The sequence below is a fragment of the Medicago sativa genome, chromosome 5 (assembly GCF_051527215.1).
Source record: "Medicago sativa cultivar Bolivia chromosome 5, Bolivia_mono, whole genome shotgun sequence".
Classification (NCBI taxonomy): Eukaryota; Viridiplantae; Streptophyta; class Magnoliopsida; order Fabales; family Fabaceae; genus Medicago; species Medicago sativa.
This window is the reverse complement of record NC_140753.1, coordinates 60875459-60893134: the sequence shown is the minus strand read 5'-3', so window position 1 is coordinate 60893134 and position 17676 is coordinate 60875459. Positions and strand designations below refer to the sequence as shown.

The window sequence follows — 17676 nt, the reverse complement described above, 5'->3', positions numbered from 1 at the left end:
TTTACAATTTGAGAGATCATTTTAGAATATTGATAATGTAAATGACTAATTCATATAGTTCTACAATTTCATGGTCCAACTTTCGTTTTTGATAAAATTTCAGGGACCAATTTAAGTATTTATTATATTAATATTTTAAATTAATAATTTGGGAGTAAGGGTGTTTCAACCCAAGACATTATAAACTATGTTACAAGCTTGATAGAAAAGATAATACTAATACTACTATTAACATTTAAGATTAAAAGTTGTACCAATAATTACTAGGAATTAACCAAGCTTGATAGCAAAGATAATAGGAATCCATCCATTTGATTAAAAACAGAAATGAAAAGTACTTAAAAAGAAAGAAAGAAAAAAAAAATAAAGATTTATGGGGTGACATAGACAGCCTCTATACTTTTTTTCCTTTTCAATTCAATCATAATTCTCTAATAAAATAATATTCTCTCTTATTCTCTTTTTGTCTTCTTTTTTAAAACCCCAAGCAAGCCCCACATTCCATCCCCCTCTCTTCCCTTGATCCCCTAGAGCTAATTTGTCTCTTCCACTTTCTTCATTTGGATCTTCTTCTTCCCTTAGGTCTTTCTCTTTCTCTCAACCCAATCTTCATATTACTATATATTACTATATACATAATGCTAGAAAAAGAATGAAAATTGTGATGAAAATCCAGAGATGAAAATAGAAACATGTCTATGTAATTCCGTAGCTAAGTGTTAAAAATATCATATTTAATGACTGATTTTATTTTTTCAGTCTTTAATTTTTTTTCCTCTTTATTTCAAATTTTTATGGTAGTGATATATGATTGTCATATAGTATAGAATTATGATGTATAAAGTAAAGTTTATGCAATTTGTTTTTAATATTTTGCAACCGAAAAAACATATGGTTATTTTGGATGATTTCATGTATGGCAGGGTTTGATAGGTATAATAATTAATTGGAAGGAAGAAGGAGGTCCAAAGTATATATATGGCACCTGTTTCATTGCCTCCAGGTTTCAGGTTCCACCCTACGGATGAAGAACTTGTTGCTTATTATCTAAATAGGAAGATTAATGGCCATAAGATTGAATTGGAGATCATAGCTGAAGTTGATCTCTATAAGTGTGAACCGTGGGACTTGCCAGGTAATTTCACACACTAATCTTATATCATGCATGATCATATTTATACTCGTGTTCAGTTTACAAATTTTGGATAGCACACAATCAAGTGTTTCATCCGAAATAAAAAATCAGATAAATTATTTCATAATTTTTTAGAATAAAATATAAGCAAATATTAATAATTTATCTCATATTTAATCATATTGTCTCTAAAATACCCATCCTTAAATTTAATTTTTATATTTCCAATTACCAAATTTATTTAGTTTTTTTTTTTTTGAAAGATCCAAATTTATTTAGTTATAGAGCTAATTTAGATCACAAATTTAATTTTTTTTATTTGTATTGCATAGATTAAATATGATCAATCAACTTTCTTAATTTAGTGTGAACTAGACGATAAACTTTTTTAATATGCTTGATTTGATCAACCTTGCTATAATTCATATTATGGAAGGAGTAACATAATATTGTTGCTATAGTTCATATCATAGAAGGAGTAACTTAATATTGTTCGTGCAAGATAAAAAAAATTCACATAGTAAGCAATTCTAATTAAGTTACTCTAAATTATTCAATTTATACCAACATTATTTTTTACTCAAATTTATATCAACTGTTTTGATCGTTTCTACAATCAATTTTGATTATAGGAGATCCAAAAATTTCTTGTACTGTATGATTTTTGCAAAAAATAAAAATAAATTGAAATATAAAACAAATATTATTTTAACATCATAAAAGTTTATTTTTGCCAATTAATAAATTAGATCGTTATTATTCAATAATGATTTTGTAGACCTTAACAGGGACCCAATGAAAGTTTATTTGAAAGTGGGACACGAGCTTCTTATTACTTGATTTGCTATAGTAGTTTCTGATATTTTATCAGTGATGATCAAATATATGCTTACTTTTTTGGTCAAGTATAGACACTTTTTTTTTTTGAGGGGGACGGTCAAATATAGACTGCAGTCTTCTATGCTTTAACAAAAAATATCTCATGTGATTGATATAGTAAAAAAGGATTGTACTTCTAGAGAAGATGGTCCCCTTCACCTTGGAATCCTATTGTGGTAATCAAGATTATAATGAGACAACAAAAGATTCCTAAGTCAAAAAGCGTAAACTAAAGAAAAGAGCCACTCCCATGCAAATATTGACACTTTATATCCTAACTAATTTGGCGGGTAAACATGGGAATTAACTAGACCAAAATAATTAATGCAAAATATGGGGAAAACTCAATAGAAAAGATTACTGTTTTTGACAATATGGAAGAAATACTAATTAGTCTTTACTATTACTTTTGCTTGCATAATAATTAAATTCAACTTTGCAAGCATGCATCACCTATTAAGTTTTTGTAATAATATCAATTGTTTTAAGATAATTAAGAACATATGTAACCAATTTGAAGTTTTATTTTTGTCTTCTTATAATTCCAGGGAAATCATTATTACCTGGGAATGATATGGAGTGGTATTTCTTTAGCCCTCGTGATAGGAAGTACCCGAATGGATCTAGAACGAATCGTGCAACCAAATCTGGGTATTGGAAGGCAACCGGGAAGGATCGAAAAGTGAATTCTCAAGCTCGAGCAGTAGGGGTGAAGAAAACCCTAGTTTACTATCGAGGAAGAGCACCCCATGGCTCTCGTACAAATTGGGTTATGCATGAATATCGTCTTGATGAGAGGGAATGTGAAACCACTCCTAGCTTGCAGGTTCTCCTTCTTTCTTTTTCTCACTTTTTTTTCTTTCCATTTTAATAATTTTTTCGCTTTAGAACTCCTTTAGAATCCTTCAACTTTTTTTTTGACAAATTTAGAATCCTTCAACTGACCAACCGAGTTTTATACTTAGACTACAATATATATTTTGAATCAAATTCCATACATAATATTATACCAATATTCTTCTAGCTAAAATGTTAATTAGAGTAATTTCATTTTGGTTTCATTATGATATAATATTGAAATACCAAACAAAATAGAAATGTAATCCCTAGCCTAATGTTACACTTTTTTTAAACTATTACTAAAATGAAATAATACTTAACTTCAATATATTTTTACTTCCAATTTCTACATTTTGATGTGTCTCTCTTTTTGACTGAAAAATAATCACAACCTCAGGATGCATATGCTCTTTGCCGTGTGATCAAGAAGAGTACAGTGATTGTGCCAAAAGTTGGAGGACAATATGGTAATATTACAGGCCATGCAAACCAGATAACAAGTGACCAATCAACAAACGTTGAGCTATACTCTGAAAGAAGGGGTGAAAATTTAGCTAGTTCAAATTATTTGATGCAAATGAAGGCTTGCTCACCTCACAATATGGTACATGAGACTTCTCTCAATATCAATGGTACGACAAGGGATCATGGAAATTGGGCGCAATTCTCATCTGAAGACCCATTATTTAGTCTTCCAACTACTTCTTCATTTACTAATTATGGAGCCATAACATACCCTCCATCCAAGGTACACAAAAATACTCCATGCACACAAATTTAATTTGAATATAGATAGACAAAGAACTGAGATTTAGTACGTGTTTGTTCTCACGTTTGGTTGGGCGTGGCCGCACGCAAGAAGCTTGAATGTATAGCTTCTTGAAATTGCGGTGAAAACTGCCTTGGGACGCGATAATTGCATATGGGACACACAACCAAACAAATTGTTAAAAACAAACACTCATAACACTTATTTTCCAAAACACACAATTTCACACTTTACGAGTAGTGTTTTTTTTTTTTTTTTTTTTGAAGAAAGAAAAAAATAGTGTTATAATGTCTAGAGTTGAACCTAGGACAAGTTGGGGTGATGAGGCATTTACTTTTACCAACTTACATAGGGAAACATACATTACAAAATTGTCTATTATATATCTACAACTAAATTGAACTTTTTTGAAGCCTTTTTTTATATAAAATTTTGAGGCCTAAAACCTTAGCTTTGGTCATTTGGTCCTTGCACCGTCCGTGCATAAGTCTCGCATAAGATAAGATAGTGAGATCAAAGGGTTTATAAGAAAGTTGAAGTGAAAGTCTACGATAAATTAAATTAGACTTTTTGAACCTTGGACCCCAAGCTTAGACACTAAAATATGAAAAAAACAATCATCCAATTGGGCTTTTTGAACCTTTGCATATAATACTTGAATTTATTTTGCAGGTGGATATTGCACTAGAGTGTGCAAGGATGCAACATAGGTTTACTATGCCTCCATTGGAGGTGGAGGAATTTCCTCAAGTTGGAATACCTCATGTGACACAACAAGGAAGCAGAATTACAAATGATATCTTGCAGGGAATTCTTTCACTTAATCATGCTTCTCAGGGATTGATGAATCAGTCCAGTTATTTACAAGCCTTGGATGACAATGAAAATTATGCTCCTTATGAAGATGATTTTACTTTCATGGTTGACACTAACTACAATCACATGAATGATATGAGCTCCATGGGATATGTTGACAAAACTTGGGAAGATTTGAACACAAGATCTATAGAGATAGGTGATCTAGAGGATCAAGAGTCAAAGGCCAAGCGGATGGTAGAGAATTTGAGATGGATTGGAATGCCAAGAGAAGATTTTGAAAAGGTATAATAGTATTTTTATTTTTTTCGGTGGCTAATATCTGTTGTTATTCTAACTTTTTTTTAGTAGAACTGATAAAGACTCTTTAAAACATTTTTTTCATTATAAATTAAGATCAATATTTTTATATGGTTTCTAATTTTCCAATTTGTATAGATGGAAGCACAAAATGTTGTCCCAATGGAGGATATTTCATGCTACCAAACATCAAGGGAACACAATGGCATGCAAGGTACAATTATAAAATCCCATACATTTTTGTGTTTTTAACTATTTTATAATTTATACTCTTTCCGATCATTTTTATAAGGGATAAATGAGTTAAACAAAGTTGATGTATCTAATCTCCATTATAAATCAAATACATCAACTTTCATCGATCAATTTGTATCTTATAAAAAAGGACAAGAGAAAAAAAAAAGGAAAATAGTGTATCAACTTTGTAGAAAAGAAGAGGATCGGAGAAAAATGAGTAATATATCGACTTTGGTTGACCAATTTGTCTCAACAATCCATTTAATAGAGTACTATTACTTTATTGATCATGGTGACCTCGGTCCTTTGAATTTTAAATATTTTCTTTCCCAGTACCTAACAAAATAATTGTTTTTACTTTCGTCAGAATATGAGCGGCACAATAAGAACCTTGAACAAAATGACAATGATGTCAATGAATTCTCATGGGGATTCATCAATGATGGTGACCCCAACGAGAATTTTATAGAAGATGGAAACATGGATGATTACTCAAATTCTCCAAGCTTTGAGATCATTGAGGAAACAAAGGTTAGTCATAGAATGTTGGTTTCAACTCAACAAGTAGCCATGACATTATTTCACCAAGTTGTTCCTTCACAAACACTTCAAATTCAACTCAATCCAATGATGCCAAACAATAAACACTCCATAGAGAACGTAGAAGCAATTATGATGATAATGGAGAATCGAGGATCTTTCTTTAGGAAGTTCAAGGCTCATGTGATGGGGAAGTGGAACTTATTATTCAATCCATCAAAGAAAATAGCAAGTTTGGTTGTATTTGTATTTGCACTTCTTTCGATGCATCGTGTTTATTTGGAGGAAGAAGTGGAAATCTGCAAACCAAACCCAAAAAATGTGAAAGAGAAAAGAATGAGAGAATCACATGAGAGAGTCAAATGGAATGTGTCAAAAAAGGTTTGGTTTGTTGGTGTTAAGTGTGAGAAAGGATTAAGTGTGGCCTTGAAGGAAATAGGCATTTTCCTCACCATATTTTTGGCGCTTTGTACCACATGGGCTAGCCATGGCTAGCCCTTGATCTTCTAATTCATTTATTTTTGTCTCTAACTTGAGGAGTAGTTTGACAAGACTGTATTTGGGGTTCTCCTAATTAAGTAGGGGGCTAATATCCGTAGTATACTTATTATATTTTACTTTTGATAATTGTTATTTCATTAAGACTAAATTGTGTTCAATCTTATTATAAAAATGTCTGTCTTTAATTTTATCTCCCTATTAACTTTTTGAATATGTGGAAATGTGTTTTATATATATATATATATATATATATATATAAAATCTAAGTATAGTCTAACAAAAAACTATTTCACTCAAGAATCGAACTTAGGTTCTCTTGAACAATTCGTTTTTAGTGAAGTTTATTAACCACTTTAATCCAACTGCTTCGTTTTCCTATATTTGTAAATACAATATGAATGTACCAACTTAGCATACACAAGCAATTCATTAGAGACCGAATAATTGTAGTTATTGACTAAAATACAAGTTGACCACTAATTTGGTCGCAAAGATATGTTTTAGCAAACCATTATAGATCGTGAAATTGATCTTTATTTTATTTTATTTTTACAAAATAGGGCAAAGCCTTAGAAGAAAAAAAAACTAGACTAAATGGGCATTCCTAGGCATACAACCACGAAAATATCACCAAATAGGAGCTTTTAAAGCTCATTAGGAAGACTCTCCAAAAAAAAAGCAAATTCAAATTATCCTTAATAATGCTAAAATTTGCAAGCCAATCAACACTTCTATTTCCTTCACGCCAAGTATTATTGATTTGCATATGCTATCTCATCTTCAAAAGTTTCTGGATATGCTGAACTAAAATAGGGATAAATGAAAAAAAAATCTCTCTCCAAGTCGTGTCCAATCTCAAATACAACCGCCACATCTTAGCATGTAAGGCATCACACACACCAAATAATCTTCTTAGTGTAGCCTTTAATCCATCTACTGTCCGAATCACGAAAAAGACCCCCACATCCAACAATTTATCCCTGATCCTTGTATGTGTCAACATTATTGAGCTCGATCCAAGCTTCTTGCGGCCACTTCCACCCTTTGTAGATAGTTTCCTTTAACTTATGCCCACTATGAAGAGGCTCTAACTTACAATCCTCAATATCTTTGATGAAACTCTTTATCAATAAAGTTGAGATGTTTGGCCTCTAGAAATCACTTAAAGTGAGGTGCCACGTGTGACTTTCTATTTTTTGAGGGCCAAAATCGCAAGATTGTGATATTTAGGGGGCAAAACTACAATTAAGCATAATAAATAAAGTGATCTGGGTGCCACGTATGCATTGCCCCAATCAACATTTGTCAGGGGGTCAAAAGTGCAAAAAAAAAAAGAGTAAACTTAAGGGGCTGATTTGTTATTGTTTTTTTATAGGGGGCCAAAATCGCAAGATTGTGATATTTAGGGGACCAAAACTACAATTAAGCCTAGTTTAGTGCACTTCCCTAAAAAATGATAGTTTAATACACTTGTTAAAGCCACCATCAAGATATAATAAAATTTGAAATGTGTAGTTTGTTGAGATATTTATGCTACAAAAAAAAAGTTTTTTAAGGATTCCAAAGTATCCTAAAATAGGTTCACCAAACTTACCCATTTGCACCCGGTTTACATGTTAACATTTTTCTTTATTTTGTAAACTATTTTTGATCAAGGATTCCTAAGTATGCTAAAAGGGATTCATCAATTTATCATCTATTTGCATACGATTTACATAAAATGATGGAGGTGAATCGAACATAAAACATAGCGTGTCTACACACACTTTGAAATTTATTTTTGCAACCTTCATCATGTTCTTCATGTTCGAGTTTTGCAGCAGTTCCCATCCAGTTTATATAAAGACATGTCATTTTATTAGAGTGTGAGCATTGATAAGTCCAAAAGACTGCTCCTCCCATTTATTATTATATTTTAAAATTAACCCGTTTGAATTGATTTGGTAGTATTGTCTCAAGACCTTAATTATAATATATATTTCAAGGTCTTAGATTTGATTATCCTCCGTATCAATTTCAATGGATTAGTTTAACTTCACTTCAATCTTTACATACCGCATCGTCTCTCCTAAGTGAGGAGACAAAGTTTACTACTCTTTTACCTCTAAAAAAAAATAGTTTAATACTCTTTTGAGGTTAGTGACATATAGTCCACGGGTGTTAGGAAATTTGCAACTCACATATCTTATTGTTTTAAGTATTATTAATTTAGCTTCTTCAAAAAAAGTATTATTAATTTATCACATTGTTAATTTGTGAAAATAAACACAGATTATGTCTTCTAGATAAATAAAGAAATACATAAAATATATGTAATTTCTTAAACTGTAATAGTATCCACTATCCACCGTGGTCACAGCTACATGCTAGTATAATTCCTAGAACTAACTATCACATGCTAGTATAATTCCTTAAGAACTATAACTATAAATTATTGACAAAATAATAGAATTTTATAAGAACTAAAATTTTGCTCTATATTTATCATGAACTTCCTCACACACATCATTTTATTCATCACATAAACATTTGTTATTTTGCAACATTAGAGTTTTTTTTTTGTTTGATAACAAAAAATAAATTATAAACCAATATATAAGAAGGTATATACATCAGAGGAAGATCATTCAGCATGACAAGTTGCATTCTCTCAATTGATTTGCTTTGTTGTTTATACCATTAAGATCCAAGTAATAACCTGAAAGGAAGCAAGTGTTTTTTTTAGTAAGGTTAAACACAGCTTAAAATCATAAGCTTAACCAATATTATATAAATGAATCTAACCTTTTCAATGTGGATTGTGAACGTCTGGTGCTGCAAACCAAAAATAAAAGTAAAAAAAATACATGTTAGCATGAAAAATCAAATGGTAAACAATTTTCTTAACTGCACAAAGGTATATGCTAACAAAAATAAAAAGAATTTACAGATCAACTTAAATATGTATTTAACACCGACACGTGTCAGTGTTTGACACCGACTTGACATTCATACATATGGTGACATTTAATACTTCATTTTTCTCTCATTATTATCGGTAACGTGCCATTGTCTAGTCTGTATGGATCATTGCTTCATAGCCAGAGACACATAAATCTTATAAGGCAAAAGACTCTAACGAATGTATATAGTCTAATTTGGTCAATAATATTTTTTTAATCTTCAAAGATATGATTTACCATATAAAGGTTGAGATTATTCTCAGTTCAAATGAGATAATTATGCTTCCTATGACACTTTATACCGAAACAATATTTTCTTATTTGTAATGAAATTGATCATGAGCCTCTCAAATTCGAAAACAAAATGCTTGAGTGACATACCTAGAGCCTTGTTGTTTGAGAGTTGGTTGCTTGCCAACTGGTTTTGGAGGTTCATCACTTGGAATAGGTACATTCTTAACCTGTGACATTAACGTATCACAAGTGTTATAACGTATAATCTTTATTCTAAAACTCATTATGCAATAATTGGTTATTTGTTAATGTTTATAAAAAACCAAACATTGACTAACCAAATTCTTGAATAAGAAATTATAGAACATATGGATGTATCTTTGTTTTGCCTCATTTTGCTCTTTGTTAACTTGCTTCCAAAAGGTGTAAGTGTTCCCCATATTTACCAACTTGTTTGCATATATCTTCCATGTATAGCTACAAGAAAAAGACATGAACATGCTTAAAATTAATTTTCTTGCTGATGGTGCACATAAAAGGGTACGCAGTTCTGTATAATAAAACAGTAAAAAAAAAATAAAGGGTCTTATAAAAATGGACAAGGAAACATCTCAAGAGGGGACATAGGTAGTACCATTCATTTATGCGCTGCAATCCGGCCGCAGAAATCACGTTCCAATATGATGGATCTACTTTGCATTTTTCAAAGAAATCAGCAATTTTGTTGCTTGATTCATCTCCATTGAGAGGATCAATGTGGAATCCTGAGACACCATCAACAATTATTTCTGCTGGACCTCCTTGATTAGTAGCAAAAGTTGGCAAGCCACAGTTCATTGCTTCAATGACAGTTAAACCAAATGCTTCATACAAAGCAGGCTGCACGAAAGCTCCCTTTGAGTCAGCAATGCATCGATAGAGCTCTCCGTTGCGATATCGATCAGTCTGCGCAGCAATCCATCTGAATTGTCCCTTTAGTTGATGTTTTTCAATTAAATCATGCATCTTTTTTATTTCTGCCATTTCCTCTCTATCTTTTGATTTTGAAGGGTCAAAGAAGCCACCAACTATGACAAGGTTCACCAAGTTTCTTAGTCTCTTATTCTTGCCATACCATTCAACTAACCCACTTAAGTTCTTCACAACATCAAGCCTTGCCATCGAGAAGATTATTGGTTTCCTCTTCTCCGCTAGATATCCACTGTTTCCATAATAATTTCAAAAGTGAATATCAATCATTTGGAAGAATGTAGTCAGTATAATTCATAACTGAAAGTCTTAAATTTTTGCTTGGCCTAACTCAACCCTTACAAAACCAGTTTGTAAAGTGAGGACTGTCCGCCACTTACAAACACATTTTCAGGCCTTATCTGATTCAATGCGGGAGCGGGACTGACACACCCTCACGCGTAGACTAGACATCTGTAGCGTGACCCGAGTGGCCCGATTGGATCTTAAGTAGACTCTGATACTATCTTAGAATTTGAGTTGGACCTAACTCAACCCTTACAACAAAAACTAGTATGGGGAGTATTGTCATCGCTTATAAACACATATTCCTGACTTTATCTCCTCAAACGAGTCTTTTAACAGAAAAGTTTAATGTGCAAGTGTGGGAACAAAATCACTTACATATGCTCGTTGTTATCTACTTTATTAAAGAGGAGATCTTCAATGGCAGGGTGAAATTGTGAGTGTCTTTTGTCTTTTTCTGTGTAAGGGAAATAGATACTTTGATCGGCACCAGGTGCAGCTATATTGAACTTGGGATCAAACACATTTATCCCTGAAACAACCCTACATAGCCCTGGAAGAGTAAATGCAGCATGACTTTCATACTGTCCTGGTCTATCTTTGCTGCAAAAAAAATTAACTTTCAAAACTCAGTTCTCATTTTTGTGTACTATTTAAAATTTTTTCTCAATTAAACAAATATTAATAAATGAAAGGCTATTTTAACAAACCTTCCAGCAATTTCTTGGTAAGTACTGGTTATGATGAAATCGGATGAATTCATTGCAACTGTATCAGCCATGAATTGACATGAGAAGTGATATTTAGGATCTAACTCTTTCCACTTAACATCTGAGTCTTCATACTTTGTTTTCTCTAAAGCATGTGCTATAGTTGCCTAATTTTCAATCACAATAAGGAATCAGTGTATGTGACAAATAACACATCCTTTCAGCCACAAAAATATTGAAAGGGAAACTAAATAAAGGGATAGTAAGTTTTAGTAACCTGAGTTATCCCAAGTTTTCTAGCCATTAATGATGCTACCAAATTTCCATCTGTGTAATTTCCAATAACAAGATCTGGCTTCCCTTCCATTAGGTCCAAAATCTTGGTTGCTGCATCCTATTAATATCAACCAAAGTGTTGGTAAGAAGGAAAGTTCATAAGAGCGAAAAAGGTACAAAACATAGTTCTAAACTGCGGTCAACAGTTGCGATTGCATCCGCTTTTTACCGTAATAGAAAAGTTTGCAGTGTAACTGCAACTTAAAACCATAGTACAAGGTAAAAAATCGTGAAGCGTGTGTACATGCCTGAGTAAACCTCTCAAGATAAGGGTAAATGTCGAAGCGAGACACCCATTGGCGCAAGATTCCTTTCTCTGTATTAAAAGGCACACGTAGAATGTGAGAGTGTTTGGTATCATTGATAGCTTCAAACTCCTGGTGGCACTTGGTTCCTCTAGCATCAGGTATCAACCTTGTTACCTGTCAAAGTTAAGAGTATAATCACATGATTTTACTAAGTTTTTGTTGCATGTAGAAAGAGGTGATATGTTTGCATGAGACTCACCACAAGAATTTGAGGTTTATAATTTAGCCCTTGTTGCTTAATTCTTAGTATTAACTCTTCTTCCAAAGCCTTGACTTGGTCCAATATGTAAACTACCTGTTGTTTTTGGCAACAAGTGTTAGAAAGGAAAACAAATTTTGAGCCAGCTAGTAATACTAAGTTTTTTTTTTTTCTTTTTTCTTTTCAATTTGAAGTAGTGACAAGGTTTAAGAAAGTCTTGCGGCTGCGATTTGGGCCACGACATCTTGGTTTCTGATGTCTCTGTGACTACAACTAAGGCCGCATTACATTTCATTCTCTCCAATGTTAAGGATCACAATGCTATAGGGATCGTGGCATTGATCGCGATTTAAAACCTTATATTACTTAATACTTATAATTAAAATTAATGTTCCTTATGGTAGAAATTTTACCTGGCCACCAGTGTCTGGCAAGCCAAGAACATCTGCTTGCCCAAAATAACCATGAACTGAGAAGATCACTACTTTGAAAATTGTTGGAATTCTGCTGAAAAATATTTCCAGGTTCACAGGATCTGGAGCTTGGAGTACTTCTGATAAAGTTCTCATTGTCTCCTTCACCCTTCCTGCATTATCTCCCCATCCTTTCTCAAACCCCCAATCCTTCAACCTGGAAATGAAATTGGCATTAGGGTCACAACCAACAAGTAGAGCTTTAAAAAAATGTCTGTGATCAAAATTTAGGTTGCAACATAAGATTTTATATGTCGCGGTTGAGGCCACATCAGATGTATATAATTACAATTCTTCGCAATATCAAGGATTATGATGCAACCGAGATTTTAAACATAGCTAAAAACAAATTTGGCCTCTTTAATAGACAATTAATAAACTTCTTACCTTAGCTCAAATTTTTGATATGAAGTGTCTTTTGGAATTGCTGAGAGGAAAACATCAGCAACTATTAATGCCATCTGAAGCTTTGCAGCCGAGCTCAACGTGTCATTTATCATGAGACTCTGCAAGTGTAGTTTACAAAAAAGCAAAATTAATATTGAAAAGAATATGTAACTGTTGTTGGTATAATGCATATGAATTTAATCTAATATGTTTCTTCCACTTACTTCTCCATGATGATTTAGTTTCAACAAGTAGTCCACTATAGTCTGTGCTTTTGCCAATTTCCCAGTTGTCGTTGAAGTTAAGAACTTTGAAACAAAGTGTAGTCCATTTCCAATTGAAGAAGACAAGGTTAATTTAGGAATCCCAATATCAAATGCTCCAAAGTCTGCTTCAAATGCATTTTCATCATTTGCCCTACAATATAGAAAATGTTAAGCATCAAAAACAAGGTTAAGTGAATCTATCTTTTTGGTAGGAATTGAAATAGATAATTAGATACCATCACTGATCCTCATGTGGTATGGTACAAACAACTCTAGATTTACACATTCAAAATAATGTGCTTTTTATCTCACATTTCAAAAGCTACTAACTAATCTTTCGAGGTACAAAGATCTATGCAAGGAGATGGCCTCTCCTAGCAAGCGGTCTTTTATAAACATCGGTCAAAGATCAAACTCATGACCACATGCTTAAGAGACCAGTTATCTGCTAATTGTGACACAAAGAGTTGGTAATTCATATTTACTTTATACTATATTTTCTAACATAGACATTTAACCTTACATAAGATATTCAAACAGTGAAATATATCAAGACTTCAAATTAAATATATGAGAAAATGAAGAGAAATGACATACCATTTTTGGTCATACACCCTTTCCTTGAATTTGAGGTAATCTGTGGGGGTGATAGCCTCAACAGAGAGGTCCTCTGAGTTGACACGTACATACTCCCAGACTCCTGGATTAGGCCTAATTGCAAAGGCTACATATGGTGGATCAACAACAGCTTCCTGCAAGTTCATATGCACCACATTAAAATTCAAAGGCTAAACATTTTGTTGCATATGTATGAAGTGAATTATAGCAAAGTTTTTGATTACTCAATGTGTTGGACTAGTGGTGGGGATCAAGGGGATCATGATTTTCATTTAAGAACGAATCGTTTGAGATAACTCGAGCTTGAATCTTAAGGAAAATAATTATGATTTGAGTGATTAAGCCTATTAGACAAAATATAAAAAGAACCTGTGTAGAGCTCAATATAAAGCCAAGATTTCCCTCCAAAACATAATTTCTTTCATTTATATCATCTATAGTTCGTTCCACTTCTTCCATTAATTCATGAAGTTTCATGATCCTTCTCCCTTTTTCTAGGTACTTAGCAAAGCACTTCTTCATATGGTATCTACTCTGCTTCAATGCATCAGGCATGTTATCAGCTAAAGAATTTGTGCGCTTCAAGGTATGTGTTGGAGCCATTGAAAGAAATTAAGAGATAGTAAAAATCAAATTTTAATTTAACGTTTATAAACTCAGAAATGATGATGGTCTTGATTGCATGTCCTATGAAAATGTGTCACAATTTATATGTTTACTATTTATTTATGTGTATTTCAAAATGAGAAATATTAATTTATTTGTTTGGATAGATGATAGGGTTGGAGAAGGAATACTTGATGAGGGAAAGAAAGGAAAAGAATAATCATGTTTGAGAAGAGATTTCTATGTTTAAACAAAAAAGATAGGGAATGTGTGTGGATATTATTTAGTTTTAACCAGGAATTATATAAGTATCATTCTTTTCCTTTGTTTATCATGAGAAAAAGAATATACAAGGATTCCATCTTCACGCCACTTGATTTCTGATTGCTTTGAAGGGGGTTTATAAAGTAAGTTTACTTTTAAATTTTGATCCCCATTTTCCACACTTTTTATTAAAAAAAAAAAAAAAAGTGGTGGTTTTAGTCTAAAAAAATAGACCCCAAGTAAAATAAGAACAAGGGGGAATAGAATTTATTTGAAATCTAGAGCAATTCTTACATAAGCACAAATCCAAATCAAATTTATTTGGATACACACATAAATATAAAAAATTAAAAGACAAATTATTTAGACACATCATTTAAATCTTTTCTAATTTTTTTTATTTTTTTATTTGTGAGTGTGCCCTAATAAAATTGATTTGGGGTTGTGTCCATGTTAGAATTTTCCCTAAACTTAAGAGATTGTCTTTAAGACAAAATTACACAATTCGTCTCTTAACTTAATTTCAGTTAACATTTTCGTCAATTATCTTATTTTTTCCCCAATTTATACCTTTATGTTATAATTAGGTAACACTTTTATCTTTTCTTTTTGGTACAATCCTTTATCTTTTTCTTTCCCGATTTAATCATTTATGTTATAAAATGTCAACATTTTTATCCTTTTTATAGGATTTTTTTAATGAATTTGGGTTTATATGTTTGTATGATGAAGATTTGGATTTGCTTATGAGTTTGTAACATAAATGATTAAATTGGAGAAAAAAAAAACAGAAATGTTGTCAAATTCAGTTAAAAGTCGAATTGTATAATTTTGTCTTTTTTATTTATAAGGACCAGTAGTACTTTTGACTTCCAAAACTGAAAACTGTGTATTCTCGATAGAGTAGTGATATTTGAACAACCATTTTAAACAACTTTTTTGACAACTTCTATTTTCTCACTTTTCATTGGTCAAAAACAATGGAGAGAGAAAAAGGAAGAGAGAGAATAAAAACATAATGTGAGTATGAGAGAGAAAGTTGTCAAGAAGTTGTCAAAAAGTGGTTGTACAAATATCATTTCTCTTCTCGATATAGAAGACATAAATACAAATATATAAAAAGGGTCATTTTAATTTGTCTTTTTTACGGTGTTAAATAGTGTCATTGAGATATTTTGTTAAGGAATAAAAAAAATTATATCAGTAAAAAAACATTTTTTACATTTTTAAGATGTTGATTAATTATACAAGTTTAAGATAATTTTATTATACTTGATTTCCTAACAAACCGTCTCAAAGAATCTTGTTAGCATTTCAATATAATTTTTTCAACCAAAAAAGACGAATGCACATGATGTTTACAAGATTGTCTATAAACTTCTTTTTTATTCTTAATAATTAATGGGTTAATTAAGTAAATGGTCCCCGTAAATATTCTGAATTTCGTTTTTAGTCCCTATAAAATAAAATCATACTTTTTAGTCCCTATAAAATTTTCCATCAACGTTTTTAGTCCCTATAAATTTTTCCATTAGCATTTTCAGTTCCTGTCAAAAATTTCCATCAACATTTTGGTCCCTAAAATGCTTAAGGAAAATGTCATAGCGACTAAAAAGTGTGATTTTATTTTGTAGGGACTAAAAACGAAACTGTGAATATTTATAGGGACTAAAAACTTAATTAACCCATAATTAATTAATTAAAAGATGTTTAACATCTACAATGAAAACTCTCATTTTTTAGTAACTAAATAGATCCTATGTGTACACATCACTTATTTATAATTTTTTTTAGGTTTAAATGTGTGATTAGTCCCTGCACTTTCACCCTATTTTGGTATTGGTCCCTGCAGTTTTTTTTGTTTGGCTTTAGTCCTTGCACTTTATAAATAATTTGCAATTGGTCCCTACCGTTAGTTGACCGTTAAAAAAAAGAGTTGACTGTTAAAAAAAAAGAGAAAGGTTATAGGGTGCCATGTGGCATGTAATTATTGGGCCACATGGCACTATAAAAGTGTTTAAATTAATAATAATAATAATAGTATTAAAATTAAAATAATTGATTAATTTTCTTCAAAAACAATTTATAATTGTTATTAATTAATTAAAGAAAAACGATACTTCATCTTAGAAACAAAGCTCCTTTTTCTTCCATTCCACTCTCCCTCTTCTTCCTCGACAAGTTCACGGGTAATACACCCTCCGGTCACTAATATAAGCAAAAAACTACATTTTAGGTTCATTCATTTAATGATGTATGTGGTCTATAATAAAGACCATGTGCATCATTAAATGAATGAATCTAAAATGTAGATTTTTGCTTATAATAGTGACCGGAGGGTGTACTTTGGTGACATAATGTCACCGTGACATTAAATCTGGGCCACACAAAGGGTTGTGTTGTGTGGCCCAGATGTGTTGTATGGGTGACATTAAATCTGGGCTACACAAAGGTGTGTGTTGTGTGGCTCGGATTTAATGTCACGGTGACATTATGTCACCAAAGTGCCACCCCAAGTTCACTCACACCCCTATCACAACCCTTTACACATAACTCAACAAGTAATGATACAACATACAAGGACCTAAATCTCCATCTTTTGAATCCATCTCTGCTTCCGATCTTCAAATTCGACATTGCCTTCATCAACTTCGTTGTCTTGGCGCCGCCTTTATAATTTTCGTCCAACTCTTTGACATTCTCTTTTCAGATTCCCTTATTCTCACAACCCAAACCTGTTGTTGGAATTCGATTCGTTTTCTTTTTATTCCTGGATATTCGAATCCCTTTTGTGATTTTGAGGCCCTTATTCAAATTTTGGGTTTTTGTTGTTGTTGTTTTTGTGCTATTGGTCTGTTGAAGGATTTTAAATGATGATTGGTTCATTGTTGCTTCACTTGGTTTATTATTGTTCTTGTTTGTGTTTTTAGGTTGTTGAATTTCTATAGAGATCAAGAAGATGGGTTGGTTGGTGATGGTGTACTGTACTCACGTAATGAAGGAGAAGAAGTTTGGTGGTAGCAATTTTCTTAATTAATAAAATAATATTAAAACAAATTAAA

General features: G+C 32.0%; 2 protein-coding genes across 2 annotated transcripts; one reads left to right on the top strand and one right to left on the bottom strand.

The window, feature by feature from the left end:
* Positions 1–459: 459 nt before the first annotated feature.
* Positions 460–6202, top strand: LOC146923698 (NAC domain-containing protein 45-like). The gene is made up of 7 exons (XM_085708830.1): positions 460–582; positions 924–1135; positions 2563–2840; positions 3252–3602; positions 4296–4724; positions 4878–4953; positions 5344–6202. The coding sequence occupies exons 2-7, from the start codon at positions 979–981 to the stop codon at positions 6009–6011; spliced, it is 1959 nt and encodes a 652-aa protein (XP_085564956.1). The 5' UTR covers positions 460–582; positions 924–978; the 3' UTR covers positions 6012–6202.
* Positions 6203–8497: 2295 nt separating this feature from the next.
* On the bottom strand, positions 8498–14424 carry LOC146923697 (sucrose synthase 5-like). The gene is made up of 15 exons (XM_085708829.1): positions 14114–14424; positions 13724–13878; positions 13085–13277; positions 12861–12979; positions 12414–12630; positions 12001–12096; positions 11742–11915; positions 11435–11551; positions 11158–11324; positions 10826–11050; positions 9828–10394; positions 9532–9670; positions 9341–9420; positions 8802–8831; positions 8498–8715 (listed from the first exon to the last, which is right to left on the bottom strand). Exons 1-15 carry the CDS (start codon positions 14345–14347, stop codon positions 8697–8699), a joined length of 2532 nt encoding a protein of 843 aa, XP_085564955.1. The 5' UTR covers positions 14348–14424; the 3' UTR covers positions 8498–8696.
* Between the last annotated feature and the right edge of the window lie 3252 nt (positions 14425–17676).

What these genes read in the sequence shown, in the direction of transcription:
- LOC146923697 (XM_085708829.1), bottom strand. Translation starts at nt 14,347, where the DNA reads ATGGCTCCAACACATACCTTGAAGCGCACAAATTCTTTAGCTGATAAC. An exon ending in TATCAAAAATTTGAGCTAAG is followed by an intron (nt 12,631 to 12,860) that starts GTAAGAAGTTTA and finishes TTTCATTTCCAG; the next exon opens with GTTGAAGGATTGGGGGTTTG. An exon ending in TGCCAGACACTGGTGGCCAG is followed by an intron (nt 12,097 to 12,413) that starts GTAAAATTTCTA and finishes CAAAAACAACAG; the next exon opens with GTAGTTTACATATTGGACCA.
- LOC146923698 (XM_085708830.1), top strand. Translation starts at nt 979, where the DNA reads ATGGCACCTGTTTCATTGCCTCCAGGTTTCAGGTTCCACCCTACGGAT. An exon ending in TGAACCGTGGGACTTGCCAG is followed by an intron (nt 1,136 to 2,562) that starts GTAATTTCACAC and finishes TTATAATTCCAG; the next exon opens with GGAAATCATTATTACCTGGG. An exon ending in CAAGAGAAGATTTTGAAAAG is followed by an intron (nt 4,725 to 4,877) that starts GTATAATAGTAT and finishes CAATTTGTATAG; the next exon opens with ATGGAAGCACAAAATGTTGT.